This window comes from Tamandua tetradactyla, chromosome 4 (assembly GCF_023851605.1).
Source record: "Tamandua tetradactyla isolate mTamTet1 chromosome 4, mTamTet1.pri, whole genome shotgun sequence".
NCBI lineage: Eukaryota > Metazoa > Chordata > Mammalia > Pilosa > Myrmecophagidae > Tamandua > Tamandua tetradactyla.
In genome coordinates, this window is record NC_135330.1 from 11,061,710 (window position 1) to 11,080,827 (window position 19,118).

General features: G+C 41.6%; 1 protein-coding gene across 5 annotated transcripts in view; it reads left to right on the top strand.

The window, feature by feature from the left end:
• CD1D (CD1d molecule) overlaps positions 1–19,118 on the top strand; it is a 28,291-nt gene that overhangs the window by 7,311 nt on the left and 1,862 nt on the right. For 2 of the 5 annotated variants that reach the window (XM_077156571.1, XM_077156572.1), the window contains exons 2-7: positions 9,748–9,947; positions 15,841–16,202; positions 16,503–16,769; positions 17,063–17,341; positions 17,858–18,136; positions 18,949–19,045. In XM_077156571.1, coding sequence (XP_077012686.1) covers positions 9,916–9,947; positions 15,841–16,202; positions 16,503–16,769; positions 17,063–17,341; positions 17,858–18,136; positions 18,949–19,045 — 1,316 coding nt within the window. In that variant the 5' untranslated portion in view covers positions 9,748–9,915. Of the gene's footprint in view, positions 1–9,747; positions 9,948–15,815; positions 16,203–16,502; positions 16,770–17,062; positions 17,342–17,857; positions 18,137–18,948; positions 19,046–19,118 lie in introns of all 5 variants that reach the window. The other 3 variants (XM_077156573.1, XM_077156575.1, XM_077156574.1) reach the window with 3 other exon arrangements.

A 19,118-nucleotide genomic window follows, 5' to 3' on the forward strand; every position in this document is an offset into this window, starting at 1 on the left:
TAAAACAAATACTATTCAGTGGATTGGCTTAAACAACAAGAATTTATTGCCTCACAGTTTTGAAGCTAGGAGACGACCAAAACTGAGGTATCAGCATGATGATGCTTTCTCTCCAAGAACTGGCACCCTCAGCTGGTTGCTGGCAATCCTTGGTCTTTGGCTTTTTGCTACATGGCAATGCACATGACAGTGTCTTCTTTATCTCCCAGGTTCCACTGATTTCCAGCTTCTGGCTGCTTCCCATGACCTCTTCTCTGTGTCCAATTTCCTTTGCTTATAAGGACTTCAGTCTATTTGGATTAAGGTCCACTCTCATTCATTTTGACACACCTTAACTGTAACAGCTTTGAAGACCCTGTTTACAAATGAGTTCAACACCCATGGGACCAGGGATTGGGATCTGAACATGTCTTTTGTGGGGGACATGATTCAATCCCCAACAGTGACCATCTGATCTACTTCAGTTCAGGTTCTGTGGCCTTTCAGGGCAGATGATGCTGAGGGGTAAACATTCTGATATTATAATTATCAGTAAAATAGAGGCTATGCCTTTTTACCCCACCCCAGAGGCATACTATCACAGCACCTAGCTGCAGAGGACCTAACTCTGGAGTAAGTGGAAGCAGGATGCTTGTGGTAAGGCTCGATTGTTCCTTTTAATGATAGGAATGTTAGAGGCCTAATAAATTTAATAACTAGTGATCAAAAAGCAGTCTTTTTTTTAAGGTCTGTTGCTCAACTATGACTCACTTACATCATATGTTTGTTCTTTGAAAAAAATTAAATAGCCTTATAACATCATTAGCTTTGAATAAAAGAAAAAAAACTTATAGCTTTGCTACTTAGCAAATCAAATATCTTCATTTGGTCATATTCCTTTCCTGTTATTTACATATTTTTGCATATATCATTTGCAAAGATGTAAGAAATGTGTAGAAATAATTTTGCATTCGTGTTTTTAAAGTTAAAATATAAAACATTCATACATCAAACAGTTATTGATACCTACTTAGTGTCAGGCCCTTTGGACAGCTGATATTCTCTGTGGGTTTGAAATTGGCATTTGGAATTCCATTTCCTGAATGTCTATTAGTTATCTATTTTACCTTTTCTATTTGCCTTTCATCCATTTATTTTGACAGATGAATCAGTGAGATCAACATATTCTCTTCATTCTCAGCTTGGTTATCTGCTTATAAATTTTCCATATCATTTGCCCATCTATTGTTCCTATAAGTCTGAGATGACTGACTCTTGTTCATTATAGCAGTAGGCCTGACATGGGTGAAGGAGTCTGTGGTAGTTAAATTCAGGTGTCAACTTGACCAGGTGAAGGTGCCTAATTCTATTGCTGTGGACATAGCCAATGGCATGTGAATCTCATCCGTTGCTGATTACATCTTCAGGCGGCTAGGAGACAATGAATGATGTTTGAGTTAATTGGCTGGTGCTTAAATGAGAGAGTGCATCGTAGCACAGCCCAAGAACTCAGCATACCTCATCTAAGCACTCGCAGCTCAGCCCAGGTCTTTGGAGACACAGAAAGGAATCGCCCCAGGGAAAGTTGTTGGAACCCGGAGGCCTGGAGAGAAAGCCAGAAGAGACCCACCTGTGCCTTCCCATCTAAGAAAGAACCTCAGTTGAAAATTAGTTGCCTTTCCTCTGAAGAACTATATGTTAACTAAATAAATCCCCTTTTATTAAAAGCCAATCCATCTCTGGTGTGTTGCATTCTGGCAGCTAGCAAACTAGAACAGAGTCTTTGTATATTTGGGAGAGAAAAAGAGAAGGAGGAGAAGGAATTTATGAGTGAATTTTATCTTAAACTCAGTCTTGTTTGATTAAATAGTTAATAGTGATGGTTGAAATTTGGAGGTATAACTAAAAATTGACCATACCTCAGTTTGATTTTTCTCCTTTGCTTTGAATTTTTCAGAAGAAAAATGTTGTATTTTCATATTAATAACCTGTAATTGAGGCACATTCTTCTTTTTTTTTTTTACTCAAAATTTGGTAGGAATATCAGAACATACAGGTATCAGAACATTCTGAAACATTACAAGAAAGGTCAGTAAATGCTCTACAGCATCCAAACTGGTAAAAGTTCAGCAACAGGCACGTCCTTCAGAAGGGACTCTTACTGCTACAGGTCCCTGAGAGGCGAGATCTCTCTACCCTCCTTCCTTTCTATCACTGCACCCACTTCAACATACGTGCCAAGATAGCCAGGATTTGAATGCCTGGCCCATAAAAGGCACTCAGTAGCTAGTCAATGCCAGCCACAAAAATAGCAACATCCAAAGGCCAGCAGGCTTGCTTAGGCAAATAAGTGGCCTTTAGCCCTTTTCATCCTTCCAAAGCTATGCCAATGCGTTAGGGGCTGGTGCTTGGAAAGAGAGGGAGAGGTGAGAAGAAGTATTTTCAGTGAGAATTGCCTTTATGGATTTCATTCTTCTCACCTGAAAAATGAAAGAACTGGACTAGCTTAATGCTGAAGTCCCCCTCAGCTCTTTTTAAAGCAGGGTTTAAATCTTGTTGCCTCCCTCATCTGGTAGTTCTCTGGGGTTACGCACTATAGCTGCCTTTGGGTCTGCTCAGGTGATGCATCTAACCCAATCTGAGGGAAAGGTTTTTGGGAAAGAAAACCACACAGTGTTAAGGGGAGCAAGAAAGGGAAGAGCAATTTTACTCAAACAGGGAGCTGATACTTCCTGGATTCATTTTCCTTTCAGATGGCTTACAAAGTTTAGCTTAACTTTTTCTTGTTGAAAATGGTGGATTCATTTTAGCCCCTTCTTTTAGGCCCATGAAGTCTCTAGATTTTCAGGAAGCTTTCCCTGGAAGACTTGTCCATTTCAAACATCTAAGGATATACAGAGAATTCCGAGGCAGTGGAATGTGGTCAGGATTGTTATGAACACGTTTTAGGGGATGGTTAGGAGCAGGGATGTAAGAGGTCAGAAGGATTATTACCGTAAGTTTAAGCCTCCCTTTTTTCCTCTCTCAAAATAAGACTTAAAGTAGATTACACGTTACCAGGTGTTTTAGGTAGTAAAGCTGCCAGAATGCAGTATCACTGAAATAGAATGTCTTTGAAAAAGGGGGAATTTATTAAGTTGCAAGTTTACAGTTCTAAGGTTGTGCAAAATGTCCAAATTAAGGCAAGGCTATGAAAAAGTCCAAGTTAAGGCATCCAGGGAAAGATACCTTGCTTCAACAAGGCTGCTGATGTTCAGGGTTTTTCTCAGCTGGGAAGGCACATGGCGATGTCTGCTAGCTTTGTCTCCTCATTTCATAAGGCTTTCCTGGGAGCATTTTCCTTCTGCTGGCTCTGTAGGTTCTGGTGGCTCTGGTTGCTCTCAAGGCTCTAAAGCTTTTTCCAAAATGATTCCCTCTTAAAGGGCTCCAGTAAGCAACCCCACCTTGAATGGGTGGAGACACATCTCCATGGAATCCATCTAATCAAAAGTTACCACCTACAATGAAAGAAGTTGGCTTTTCTGGAGCACACCAGGGATGTGGAAGGAGAAAGTGAGTCGATGATTAAGGGGTACAGCGAGGCAATGGATAAATTTTGATAATGGATAACGGTGATAGCAGCATAACATCGTGAATGTAGTTAATACTGAGGTATACACTTAAAGTGGACAGAATTGGAAATTTTATGGTGCATGTATGGTACTACAACAAAAGAAAAACATCCATAGACTTGTACAACAGTGAACCCTAGTATGATTAATATAATATTGGTTCAACATTTAGTGCCACACTAAGAAAACTTTGTGGGCAAGAGGTGGACATATGGGAACTCTACTTTCTGCATAATTTTTCTGTAAACCTATCACTGCTCTAAAAAATAGTTATGTAAAAAATAAGATTTAGGGGGAAGTTTTGTCTATAGAGGACAAGGATGAGGAAGGGTGAGGGTGAGCCAAAGAGGACCCCAAGGGAGTCCATTTGATGTAGGATTTGTACTTCTTGTATCTAGGGGGCGTGTTCTTAGAATGAGCAAAGTGGCCTTTTAGAAAACTTGTTCTAACTCATCTCCCTCCAACTTTAGCACTTTGACTGTGAGTTTATGGATTCTGAAACAAATAATGTATTCCAAGTGATTGAGCCAAGATTAAAGAACTAAAGTCTATCTGATTAAAAAGCTCTTACTCTTTTCATTGATGCTTTGTTGGCTGAGGCAGTTTAGGGGGTGGAAGGAGTCATTGACATTTCTGGTACATTCTCTGAGACCTTCATTAATAGGTAGGGGCTGTTAGGACGCAGATGTGAATCACATGGACATGGGGGAGGCATCTGCTGAGTGAGGACAGCTTATGTTGCTGCCTCCTAGCTTCCTGTCCTTTTCAATGTTGTGATCCTTGATTGCTCAGATAACAGCAGAAGTGATATACTCACACTAGAGGATCTGACAACATGAGGCGACATTGAGGCAAGGGAAGCACATTTAAATGGAACAGGAAATGATCTTGGCCCTCAGGTGTCTTTGAACGGTCTGCTGCTTTTCCTCAAATATCCTAGTCTGGCAGTGGTCAGGCATGCGTCTGGGGTAAGGGTGGCTGGTGCTTGAAGAGAAAAAAGCAAGGTGTTCTGGTGCCTGTGGCTTCCTCTGCTAGTTGGTGCAGGCAGACCTATGCATCCTCTCTGTTTATTGTGTCTGTATTTCCCTCTTCAAAGGTCTCGTACTGTAGTCTCCCCTTTAGGGTAAGTCCCCACTTAGGAGGTCTTTGCTGACAGTCTGTTGAAGATGATTAAGAAGAATCAGTCCGCAGTATGGCTTGTTTCATTTGGTTGTTGAGTTAGCAAAACCTACAGGAAACTTACCCTCTCTTCAGAGCTGTGGGAAACAACCTTTGCCTGCTGTGGTTTAGCATGTTTGGGTGTTCAAACAAATTTATATAGCATTTTGGTGTGAACTGCTATAAATTCACACAATAAGAAAAAATTTAAGTTTTTATTCTTTGATCATAAAAGCAATATATGTACATTAAAGACATTTAGGAAAAATAACAAAAGTGTGAAACAAAACAAAAATTACCTATTAATACCTTTACCAGAGAAAACACATTTTAGAGGTTTCCCTTGCAATAATTTTATCTGCACATATGTAAAAACTTAAAAATAATATAAAAACCTATTTTCAATAAAATATATATTTTTATTAATTTATTAATTTTTTTAAATACCAAAAAACACCAAACGCAAACATTCTTAACTTTTGATCATTCCGTTCTACATATATAATCAATAATTCACAATATCATCACATAGGTGCATATTCATCATCATGATCATTTCTTGGAACATTTGCATCTATTCAGAAAAGGAAATAAAAAGAAAACAGAAAAAAATTCATACATACCATAACCTTTACCCCTCCCTTTCATTGATCACTAGCATTTCAATCTAAATTTTATTTTAACATTTGCTCCCCCTATTATTTATTTTTATTCCATATGTTTTACTTGTCTGTTGATAAGGTAGATAAAAGGAGCATCAGACACAAGGTTTTCACAATCACATAGTCACATTGTGAAAGCTCTATAATTATACAATCATCTTCAAGAAACATGGCTACTAGAACACAGCTCTATATTTTCAGGCAGTTCCCTCCAGCCTCTCCATTACATCTTGAATAACAAGGTGTTATATATTTAATGTGTAAGAATAACCTCCAGGATAACCTCTCGATTCTGTTTGGAATCTCTCAGCCATTGACACTTTATTTTGTCTCATTTCACTCTTCCCCTTTTGGTTGAGAAGGTTTTCTCAATCCCTTAATTCTGAATCTCAGCTCATTCTAGGGTTTTTCTCAGTCCCTTGATGCTGAGTCTCAGCTCATTCCAGGATTTCTGTCCCACGTTGCCAGGAAGGTCCATACCCCTGGGAGTCATGTCCCACATAGACGGGGGAGGGTGGTGAGTTTGCTTGTTGTGTTGGCTGGAGAGAGAGGCCACATCTGAGCAACAAAAGAGGTTCTACTGAGGGTGACTCTTAGGCCTAATTTTAAGTAGACTTGACCTATCCTTTATGGGGTTAAGTTTCATATGAACAAATCCCAAGATTAGGGGCTCAGCCTATAGCTTTGGTTGTCCACACTGCTTATGAGAATATCAATAATTCAACTTGGAGGAGTTGAATTTTCCCCCATTCTCACCATTCCCTGAAGGGCCTTTGCAGATACTATTTTTCAATAAAATATTTTAATTGTACATGTTTCCCCCCCATGGATATATGTGCTTTATTTCAAAGCCCATATAAATATGAGTATAGTAGTTTGTTAAAGTGGTCAGAATGCAATATACCAGAAATGGAATGGCTTTTATAAAGGGAATTTATTAAGTTGCAAGTTTGCAGTTCTGAGGCTACAAAAATGTCCAAACTAAGGCACCAGCAAGAGGTTACCTTCATTCACGAAAGGCTGATGCTGTCTGGAACACTTCTGTCAGCTGGGAAGGCATATGGCAACATTTGCTAGCTTTCTCTCCTTGCTTCTGGTTTCATAAGTCTTTCCTGGGGGTGTTTTCTCTTTTTGACCTGGCTGGAGGGCTCTTTCAGCTCTGACTCTTTTTCCAAAATGGTTCCCTCTTAAAGGACTCCAAAAGCAAGCCCACTTTGAATGAGTGGAGACACATTGCCATGGAAATCACCTCATCAAAAGGTCCCACCCACAGTTGGGTGGGTCATATCTCCACAGAAACAATGTAATCAAGAAGAGCCCACCCAACCATATAGAAAAGGATTAAGGAACATGGCTTTTCTGGGGTATGCAACAATTTCAAGCCAGAACAATTAGTTAATGTGGAACAATAACAAGTTTCTATACAGGGTTAAAATTTGTTTATTTAACAATAGAACTTGGTCCTGTCCTTCAGTTAATCTCTGAATTAAGTTGACTGACATATTATTGTTAGTAGTCCTCTATCACTAATCATTTTACCACATACAAAATCTAAAATATTCGGGTGGCACTTTTCATTTCTCTGAAAACCTTTCACACTGCTTCCAGTTGCAATAGATAAGGTTTTTAACTGCTCATGTTCACTTTATTGGAGGCACAAACATCCCCCAGTTTTCTTGTTTAAATTTGCAAACATGTAATATACAAATATAGAACTTAATGTAAATACACAGACACTATAATATCTGTGTGCTATAGTAATGTAGGTTTTAAGGTTTTTTCCATTAAAAATTATATTTTCTCTCCACAAAGGCTTGTAAAAAATTCCAAAGTAGAAATTATTACACATCTTGATTTATAGATAAGAATAAAATGTTAAATTCTACAGGTTAGAATTTCTGAATAGCATTAAGAGGCATTTATTGGAAGGTACTAGAACGTCAAACCTTAAATATTTTCTGTTTCAATTCCAATTAAGTTTCTGAAAGTTATAAACCTGTAGACAGCCACAGTCCACTCAATAACTTGATGTCACCTCTAGTGGTAGGATTAACCAGGTGTATGAAGACATGCATGCTAGACAAGCTGAGCCCTCCATGGAAATGACCGAAGTGGTTCTCTCAATTTTGCCCTATGTTTTCAACAAAATTAAATATACATATGGTAAAAATTGTAAGCAGTACAGAAAGGTATAAAGCGACAAGCAAATGTCCTTTTCTCCGTTAACCAGCAAATCTGATGTCTTAAAAATCGTTAAAACTGTCATATGAATACTTTACATACTGAAGTCAACCTTAGAGTCTCTTATCTCAAAATAATTCTGAGGTCTTTGGAATTGTATTGATGGTTTCATATATGCCTCTGTTGCAGAGGAAAGCCATGCAATCTTCAATTTTCTCCTTCATTTAAAAAAGGAAAAAAAAAAAAAGAGGAAAGCAGCAGGGCAACTGCCCATACTGCCCGGAGACAGCTAACTCCAAGCAGACTCCCTGGATCTGGTCATGGCTGTAGGGACAGTCTCTGGTATAATCCTTGACATTTCATTAATACATTTACTAACAAGACATTTCACAAGGAAGAAAAATTTCTCTTAAAATGAGGTCATCTGGTCCTTATAATACGGAGAAGCTTAACTCTGTCAGAGATTCAGGTCGTCTGGTCATTACTTGGTAGAAAAAATATCTTTATTAACATTGTATAAAAAGGCTTTAGCCATTTTGTCCCAAACATAAAACAGGTCCAGACTTTTCTAAAGAGCAAAGGGAAGGCAGGACAACAAGGGACTAAAGATGGAGAAGGGAGATTCCTTCAGAGAAACTCCAACTACAGGGATAAGAAGCTAGTGTTTTTCCTCCAAAATACACCTGCCCTCTTGGGTTGAGCAGGAAAGGCTTACAGAGACACTGGCTGAAGGAGCGCAGCAGAGTCCCTCTTGAATGGCTAAGATCCTTTAAAAAAGCATTAAAATGTTTAAAGCCTTAAAAGTTTGAAAAGGTTAAAAAAAAAAAAAGAACTAGATTAAAAGGAAACCACTGATTCTTTCCCCCAAAATGTTAAAAAAGCAAATTTTTATGGTATACTTATATATATAGTACCGTGATTAAAAAGATGAAAAAATTGCTATATAGAGAAAAAAGGAATAAAGTTCTGATACTTTCAACAACATGGATGAACCTTGAAGATGTTATTGAGTGAAATAAGCAAGACGCAGAAGGACAAATATTGCATGATCTCACTGAAATAAAATAATTAGAACAAGGTAGCTCACGAAGTTAGAAACTAGAATAGAGATTAGCAGGTCCAAAGTGTGAGTAGGGAATTGAGAGTCAATGCTTTAAATTGTACAGAGTTTCTGTTTGGTGTGATGGAAAAGTTTTAGCAATGGGTGGTGGCGATGGTAAACCAGCACTGGGAATGCAATCAGCAGCACTGAATTATATATGTGAATGTGGCTAAAAGGGGGGAAATTTAGGTTGATTTTATGTTACTAGAATAAACATTTTTTAAAAACCATAAAACTGTCCAGCCCAAACAGGGAAACCTAATGTAAACTATGTACTATATAGTTAGTAGCACAGATAGAATACTATTCTTTTATCAGTTGTAACAAAAGTACCTCACTAATGCAAGGTGTTGTTAAAATACAAAATGCCTATTATTTTCTATATGATTTTTCTGTTTAGCTAAAACTTCTGTAATAAAAAATAAAAATGAAAAATAAAAGCTTTCACTTTGAGTAACTAAATAGGTGGTTAAATGGATATGGCAGTCTGTATGATATTCCTCTGCAGTAATATGTTATGCAAATCACAGTTAATGTTTGGCAACAAGGGAACAAAGAGCAGGAGTGAGGGTGGGGACCCAGCTAGTGCTCAACATGCAAAGTGCCCACTTAAACTGAGACAGACACTTTCCATTTTGTCATTTTTGCGTAAGTTCCCAAATGGGACAATTTCCCTCTGTTTTGATTATCAAGATAAGTATGTCAACCTTCTCATATTTAAAGTGGACATTAACTTTTTTTTAACCAAAAACATAAACAGTACTAGCTATGTAACTAAGAAAGTTTAGTTAATTTCACTGTCTCAGTTTCCCCATTTGTAAAATGGAATATTAATATCTACTTCATAGGGCTTTTGTACATATTTTCAAAGATGTTATATGTAAAGTACTCAGCATGATGTACAGAAAAACCATGTCCTTATACCTCATTCAGTATTGATGGCTGGGAGCATTTTGGCTGTTCCCATGGAGATGTGACCGACCCAGTTGTGGGTGGTAACTTTTGATCTGAGAGCGTCCCTGGAGTTGTGACTCCACCAATTAATCCTTTAAAGGAGGAAGCATTTTGCAGAAAGCTTCAGAATGACATAGCTGCGAGAAGCAGAGAGTCTATCAGCCAGTGACCTTTGGAGATTAAGAAGAAAAATGGGGGAGCCCCATGAAACAAGAAGCCTGGAGAGAAAGCTGAGAGACTTTGCCACGTGCCCTTCCAGCTGAGAGAAATGCTGAACATCATCAGCCTTCTTGAACCAAGGTATCGTTCCCTCGATGCCTTGATTTGAACATTTTTATAGGCTTGCTTTAATTGGCACATTTTCTCGGCCTTAGAACTGTAAACTAGCAACTTATTAAATTCCCCTTTTTAAAAACCATTCTGTTTCTGGTATATTGAATTCTGGCAGCTAGCAAACTAGAACATTAAACATCCAATAAATAGCTATATTATTATTATATGCATTGCATTAAAATCTATAATTGTATTCACACAAGTTGTGGTTATAGAAAAAGTGCATACAGAAATTTGGGAGAATTAAATTAAGATTCCAACTTAGTCATGTTTGGTAGGCAGAATAATGAACCCCCACCCGGAAAAGATGTCCGAGTCCTAATTCCAGGAATCTGTGAATATGTTAGGTTACATGTCAAAGGGGATTAAAGTTGCAGGTGAAGTTAAGGTTGCTCATCAGCTGACTTTGAGACAGGGAGAGTATCCAGTGGATTATTCCAGTGAGCCCAGTGTAATCACAAGCATCCTTAAAAGTAGAAAAGGTGTAGGGTTTCTGTCTGGGGTGTTGGGAAAGTTCTGGTAATAGATGGTGGGGAGGGTAGTATGCTTGGGAGTGCTTGAGATGGGAAAGTTCATGTTGTATATGTGCATCCACTAAACTGAAAAAACAAAACAAATCAGAGCAACTAAAGAGACAATGGTTTTTTTTTTTTTTTTTTAAATGGAAGAGGAATGAAAAAGAGAGGGAGAGAAATGGTGGCATTAGAACTCAGTCTAATGTTGCTGGATTGTGAAATGGATAAAGGTCTCATGCCAAAGAAGAAGAGTGACCTGTAGAACCTGGAAAATGCAAGGAAACACATTCTTCTTTAGAGCCTCCAAAAGAAAGACAGTTCTGCCAAGACCTTAATTTTAACCCAGTAAGACCTATTTCTGTCTCTAGACTTCAAAAACTGTAAGGTAATGTGCCAGTTTGAAATGTTATGTGCCCCAGAATATCCATATTCTCTTAACCCTCATTCAATATATACGGTGGAAACCTTTTTGATGAGATTATATCCACAGAGATGCGTGTTCCTGGCTGTGAGTGTGGCTTTTGATGAGGTTATCTCCGTGAAGGTGTGGTGCACTCAGTTGTGGGTGAGGCCATTTTGCTAGATGGAGGTGTGACTTCACCCATTCAGGCCGGGACTTGATTAGTTAGTGGAGTTCCTTAAGAGGGAACCATTTCAGAGCCCACACAACCAGAGACCTTTGGAGATGCAGAAGGAAAATGCCTCCTGGAGAAGCCTTATGAAATGAGAAGCTGGGAGAGGGAGCTCGAAGACCCCAGCAGTTATCCTTATGATTCAGCAGTAGCACAATTTTCATAGTTCTACATAAACTATGCTGCTTCTTTTCTCCATATCTTTGTTGGCACTGTCCTCTCAACCCCAGATATTCTTCCTCTTCTTTTTGTCTTGCTTACTAATGCAAGCAACAACAGTCTCTTGTTCTTCTTCCACCCCTACTTACCCCATTTCAACATATACACACACTCACATGCCCATAAGGGTCACACATGAGCCCTCTGAACCCCTTGAGTGTATACCTCTGAACCTGTACGTACTTCAGTTATGCTGTAATCATCTGTTTATGCATCACCATCATCTCTGAGCTTCTTAATTCAGGGATTGTATAGCATCCTCACTGTATTCCTAGCATCTGGCATTGTAATGGGTTGAATTGTAACCTTCCAAAAGATGCGCTGAAGTCCTAACCCCTGGTGCTATGAATGTGACCTTACCTGGAAATGGGTCTTTGCAGATGTTATTAGTCAAGATGAAGTCAACTATATAAGAGTGGACCCTAACCCAGTATGGCTGGTGTCTTTATAAGGAGGGGAGAATTGGATGCAGAGAGACACAGTAGGAGAGAATGCCATATGATGACTGAGAGAGAGATTGAAGTCCAAGGATTGCTGGCAAACCACCAGAAACTAGGAAGAGGCAAGGAAGAATTCTCCCCTACAGATTTCTAGCCTCCAGAACTGTGAGACAATAGCCTTCTGTTGTTTTAAGCTTCCCAGTTAGTGGTACTTTGTTACGGCAACCTTCACAAACTAAGACAGGCCTCATGAGAAAGAGAAGAGGAAGGAGGAGAAGGAAGGGTGGGAAGGAGATGAGAGCAGAAGAAGGAAAGAAGAGGAGAGAGGAAGGAGAAAAATAAGAAAGTAGGACTGGGAAGGAAGGCCGGAGTAAAGTGGAACTAAGGGGTGCAAGGGTGCTTGACTGGGAGATGTGTTCAGAGAAAAGGTTTAGAATCAAGAGTAAGCAAAGACAGTCCAGATAGAGAAGATGACTTAACTATAGTTGGTATTCTGTGGTGGAGAGCCTAAAGAAATGGTGAGAGATAGGATGGGAGTTAAAATTAGAGTCCTGTGGGTGTGAAATGATGTCAATATGAAGGGGAGCCAGACTTTGAGTAAGGAAGTGCTTAGCCTGAGAGTCTTATTCAGTGAGAGATGGAACTTAAGATCTACTCAGTGTTCTTTATGTACTTATTGAGTTGAAATAAATTTATTTCTGTCTCCCTGTCTAGAGAACTTCTATTATACAGATTTTTATTTTATTAAACACTTAAACACAATTCTCTACTAAATGCTGCTGAAAAATGAAATCACAGAAATATTGGAGAATAATTATAATATACTGAGAGAGCTGTTTATTGACATCAAACATGGGTATAGATAAATCAATACTCTTCTGAATGGAGGAGATTAGATTTTGAGTCCCCTTGGTAGTCACAGGGACTCGAGAACACAAGATATTCAGGACAGGTCAATTCTATAGTCTTTCCTCTTCTATGACAGAGGTAAGCAAGAGATGGGTTATGGGAAGTCATGACCGAAGGCAGGGGTGTTGTGTCTGCTCTTTATCAATAATCTTGACAGTGCTTCAAGTTCATAGATTATGCTATACTGAAGTATCAAAACAAGGGTTTTCAGGCTGAAGGTATATTTTATAGGAGTTTATAGGCTCCAAAGTAGGTCTGTAAGTAGAGAAATCTCATGGTAATATAATGAGGAAGACAATTCAAGCTTTATTAATATTGACATTCCAAAAATAACAAAGTATTTGAAGAATGGAAAACTCTGTACTCTTAAAAAAGCTCTGAAGGCTAATTATTCATACATAGGATTAGAGTTATGATAATTAAAATAATAAAATTTCAGAGTTGGAAGGGACTCAGGAGTCCATTAGCCACTCTTCAAAGTTACCAGCCACATACCAGGGAAAGGATCTTGCGTCTCAGATTCATTAGAGCTGCTTTTCTGAAGGCACCTACTTTTATCAATGCTGGTCATCATTAGGAATGCCGTGCCTTGGAAACCAAACAACAAACATGGTTCTAGTTCTAGGCAAATCCATGTTCATTAGATTTGAAATAACAGAGATAACAGAGCAGGGAGCAGCCGAGTTGGAGAGAGAGGGCAAGCTGGATCCAGGGTAGAAGATTTGGTAGTCCTAAAAGAAGAGGAAGGAATTTAAGTATATTCATTTGGACACCTAGAGAAAGAGAATTGACCTCATGAGACCAGATTAAAAAGATAAATTCTCAGTCTCTAAAGATGAGCTATGAGAATAGATCGTTAGAAGACCAGGAGTTTGAAGACCAGCATTCTAATTCCAGCACTGAGTCCTTAAATGTGTGGCCTTGGATAGGTGTATGTTCTTTCTTTGATTTGGTTTCCTCATTTAAAAACTAAGGATAGTAAACCTTACCTCTCATAGGCATCATGGGGAGTAAAAAAAAAACAAAAAAAAAACATATATATATATATATGTTAAAGTTCTTTGGAAACTAAGAAGTGCTGTAGAAGTGAAAGAAATTATTAATCTAGGGGCATGGATCTCAGCCACTCCAGGAAGGAGCAGAGTGTATGATGGACTTGATGTATAGTCACTGCCATGAGCTTATTTTGAAGCTTTTTTGTAAGTCACCTCCTCTCTGTGCCTTGCTTTCCTGATCTGCAATACAGGGGAGTTATTATTGCCCGGTAAACTTCTTTCCAGGTAACACATTCCAGCACATTCCATGATTCAGTGATTCTCTTCCCAGAAAAGGTAGGGAAAATTGTTTCTTGCTCAATTGACTTTGGTAAAAAAATATATATATATATATATCTCTAGATAAGCTTAACTTCTGAAGATTTTACTCCCTGTCATTGTTGACAAAAATAGCCTCTTTACAGTACATTAAATTAATCAGAACTGTTCAAATTTGGTAAGGAAAGTTGGAAATGTGATCAATGTGAAGTTCAACACTATACCATGATTTATATAAGCATTCATTTTTCTTTTTTATTCGATCTTTACAGCCTCTCTTTCATCCACAGCTCTGTCCACTATTTGGGCAATTTTGTATTTTATTTTAATCACTTAACCTGTCAATTGTCAAAAATGATTTTTTTTTCTACATTATTTCAAACTGTTTTGGGCAGCATTGTGTTATTGGGATAGGGTGGGTAAGGGATAGCTCCGAGATCCCAGCCCAGAGTGGAGGTGCAGGAACCTGGTCTCTCCAAGGCTCTTACTACAACCTGAGATGCAAAGATGAAATCAGCAATGCTGGCAGAATAGGAGGAGCCAGAGTAAGGAGATACTGTCCTTGCATTCTGGCAGCTGTCCAGCTTGTTGAGGAGAAAATAGAGAGGAAGACACACCTGAACACTTCTATAATTATAACCTCTGTTATGTGCTGGGAAGAAAGGTTCACGAAGGTAGCTAGTGTACAAAGGGTGGAGGTGGGGGCTGACCTAGTTCTTCTGCCTTTGCCCACAGAGCCTGGGGGGTCTGGGAAGGCTCCCCAGAAAAAGTGACTAAGTAGGAATTAAGTAGACATGGGGAGGAGAGGGCCAAAAGCTTTCCAAGCAGACCTTGCAGGAGGAAGCTTTGTATATTAGAGGAATGAAAGCAAACCAGCTAGGCGGAGGCCCAGAGCAAATGAGAGTAGGGTGAGAGATGAGGTTAGAAGACAGTCTTTGGCTAGGCCAGGAGTTGTAGGCTATCCCGATATTTCCATCTCTATCCTAAGAATGCTATTTCAGGAAATCAGGTGAAAGGTCAGGGTGATAGTGGAGGTGGAGATGGAAAGAAGGCTCCATTCAAGTAATTAATTTAAGAAGAGGTAAAATAGAGAAGAGTTGGTGATGGGCTGGAGAAAGGAGAGGGAGAGAGGGGTGCCAGATAGCTGTCTGGGTTCTGACTTGCCTAAGAGGGACCCTTCCTCACGGCAAGTTGAGGTTTTGGACTGCTTTGTCTTGTTGCTTTTGTTATCAGCCTGAGAAGGGTAACTAGTTGGCCAGGTCCACACTGAAATCCTGCCATGAGTCTGTAAAACAGAGGCTCATATTTGGAGTGAGTGAGCATGAAACAAGAGGAGAAAGTGAGCAGGCAAAGAGGTCAGGCAGGAGAGGTGAGAGCCGGGAAAGGCGAGTCTGGCGCACCCTGATAGGAGAGGAGATGGGGCAGACAGAGAAGAGGCAGGAGGGGAAGGTGCTTTAGGCAAGGGAGACCCAGGACAAGAACCACCAGAGGGAGGAAAGAGGCTGGGGAACACCCAGCAGGGAGATGGAAGAGTATTGAGCTGTCAAAGTTGTAAAGAATCTTGGCCACCTCCTCTGAAACCTCTCAATGCACAATGGAGAACATGAATATTAATGTTTTTATTTTATTAAAAAACGTGATAGTTGTGCTTGTGGACATTTGGGAAAACAAACAAAATGTAAAACAAATGACAGTCCCCTATAGTCTCTCTCACAGATGTGCACGGCTAATCCATAGACTTGCCTCCAGGTTTCTTTTCGTTTTAATAAAGATCATATAATTTCATGTGCTTCTTTTAAACCACAAGTAATAGTTGCAGACGCTTCCTCCAGGCCATCCAAACTCTTCACGGAAACAAGAAACCCGGTTGGGAAACTTCCTCAAGTAAGGGAATGTGACCGACACAGCTCTCTGCAGCTCACGCAGCCAGCGGCAAGGCAAGCCACCTGTGCCACGACAGCGGCGTCGCAAGCCAGACCGAAAGCGAAGGCGCAAGGAGAGCCGGAGTGGCAGTGCTGCCAGCGACGGGAGGTGGGACCTGGCCGGGGACGCCCGCGGGGAGCGGCCTGGGACGGAAAGCAGAGGTCGCAGCTCCGTGGCGGATGCCTCGGTGAGCTTCCCGCGCCCGGCATTATGCGCTACCTGCCGTTTCTGCTGCTCTGGGGGCTCCCCCAAGTTTGGAGAACTTCTAAAGGTGAGTGGAATGAGGGGTGTCCAACGTACGCCCCCGGGAGGGCGGCGAAAGGGGGCGAGGTGTGAAGCGGCGGGACGGAGACTGGACTCCCCTCGGACTCCCTGGAGAGCCCGCGGCCGCGACCCCGGCCGGGAAGCCGCCCTTCCCAGCACCCCGCCCCCACGGTCTGGGAGAGGGACAGGGACGCGCTGACACCACCCACTTGCCCAGCCAGCTTTTTAATTATTATTATTATTATTATTATTTTAATTCTTCCTTTTCTTTGCCTTTCGCTTTCTGCAATCCTGGCCGCTCTGCCAGCTCTGCAAAGCCCTGTCTCCCTCCGCTGCCTCCAGCTCTCCTCCTTCGCCAACAGCAGCTGGACGCGCACAGACGCCTCGGCGTGGCTCGGGGAGCTGCAGACCCACAGCTGGAGCAACGACTCGGACACCATCCGCTTCCTGCGGCCCTGGGCCCAGGGCAACATCAGCGACTTGCAGTGGGGGGAGCTGCAGCGTTTATTTCAGGTTTATCGTAGCAGCGTCACCAGGGACATTCAAGATTTCGTCAAAATGCTGCATTTAACCTGTGAGTTGAGAAATGGGATCCGGGGCAGGTACCCGAGGGGAGAGAGAAGCCCAAATGGGAGACTGCGACCCGACCTGATGGGATTTCCTGCTCTCTCCACCTTCTGGTTTCCACTGATGTCAGAAAATGTCACAGCTCGGATTTCTCAAAATATCCCTTATTCTTGCCTACTCCAGATCACCCACTCTCGTTCCCCTGAACCTTGGGTCCTCAGTATAATGCTCACGACAATTTCTTCTTGATTCCTTCTAGTCATTTACATCTTTCCTTGACCTCTCTCTGTCGCTCCTCAGATCCCATTGAGGTCCAGGTGTCTGCAGGCTGTGACCTGCAACCTGGGAACGTCTCAGAAAGCTTCTTCCATGCTGCATTTCAAGGAGGAGATATCCTCACTTTCCAAGGAACTTCATGGGAGCCTGCACCAGGGGCCCCACTTTGGGTCCAGACAGTCAGCAAAGTGCTCAACCAGGACAAAGGGACTTCTGAGACAGTGCAGTGGCTCCTCGGTGACACCTGCCCCCGCTTTGTCAGCGGCCTCCTTGAGGCAGGGAAGTCAGACCTGGAAAAGCAAGGTCAGTCTGCCCCCCTCACTGCTCTCCACTCTAGAGCTCCTTCCAGGAAGTTTCTGTTCTTGTGTTCTCATCATTTTGAGCATCAGAGGAAGAAAAAGGCCTAGGAAGGGATGGATAATTGAGCACCTATGGGATTCCATGAATTGAATAAAAAAAATCACCAGGGTCCAAAATTGGGTAAGGCAGATAGGATCCCTGTTTGAGGAGGAGGATGAGAGGACAAATTAACAACTAAAAGAGTACTTGAAATGTTTACATATGTTACAGCTGGACAGAACGCTGTAAGAGTATAGGGGAGATGTGTTTATATGAGACTGAGACCAGGGAAAAGGGAATGAGTGAGCATGAGGGAAGGCTTTCCTGGAGAAGGTAGCACAAATGGATTGAGGTTATGAGACACTTTATCTCCAGAAGTGGAAATGTGGGAAGCATGGGCCTGATATAAAACCTGGAGCCTTTAATGCAGAGAGTGGCATTCCCGTTGTTAAGATTCTCCCATTCCCTTGTTGGGTACAGTGAAGCCCGAGGCCTGGCTGTCCAGCGGCCCCTCTCCTGCTCCTGGCCGGCTGCTGCTGGTGTGCCACGTCTCGGGATTCCACCCTAAGCCCGTGTGGGTGATGTGGATGCGGGGTGAGCAGGAGCAGCCGGGCACTCAGCGAGGAGACGTCCTGCCCAACGCTGATGAGACGTGGTGGGTCCGGGTGACCCTGGATGTGGCAGCTGGAGAGGCGTCTGGCCTGGCCTGCCGCGTGAGACACAGCAGTCTAGGCGGCCAAGACATCATCCTCTATTGGGGTGAGAAAAAACATGGAATCAGGCTGGAAATGGGAGAAGATGGTCTTGTACCTTAGATGGAGGAGTTGTGAAAGGGATGGGGTTTGAAAGACCCAGAACAAAGGAGTTTTGGAGATGAGACCCCACCCCCCCCAACCAGGAGGGGTAGAAAGAGGGGATCCCAAGTATATGGGGTGTGGGGGGGGAGGGGGCAAGGATCTGAATCTCATAAAAGATTGTGATAAGATGCTCCATATACAAGAGAAAGAAAAAAAAAAAAACAGGAACGAAGAACTCAGAGATCCAGAGTAGGGGAACAAATAAAGAATCCCAGGAGGATTCAATCCCCAGCAGGAAGAGGACTGGAGACTTTAGAAAGATGGAAAAACAGAGATAACTGTGGTGTCTTGAGTGCTTCTGTGTGGGGGCTGAGAACTCTGCATACATTATTTCATTTAATCATCACGACTCTCCTTTGAAGCAGGTACTATGATTCTCATTTTATGGATGAGGAAATTGGAACTCAGACTGGTTAAGTAAACTGCCCTGAGTCACATAATTAGTAAGTGGAAGGATTTGATTTAGGTTCAGATCTGCCTCGCCACAAAGCTTTTGCCCTTTGTTACTATTGTATGTTATCAGATGCTGAAATTCATTGAATCAGGGATGCCCAGAGCCTGAGAAAAGATGGGAATCTAAACTTACAGGAAATGGAAATGGGCTCTTTAAATGGGGGAGGAAATAAAAACCACCTGGCCCCTTCACAAGTCCTCAGGCTGGAATTTGAGATAGGAAGGGGTGTTGTAGTGAGAGACATCTGTGCTTCCCCAAAGCAGATGGGAGCCACCTCTCCGTGGTCTGGATCACCCTGGCTGTACTGCTGTTCGCTGTGCTCATTGTAGGCTTTACCTGGTGGTGTAGGAGGCGCCGGTGAGTTTCCTCTTTCCGCCTCTTACTGCCCTCATCCCTCTTCCCATTTCCTCTCTCCTCTATCTTTGATTCA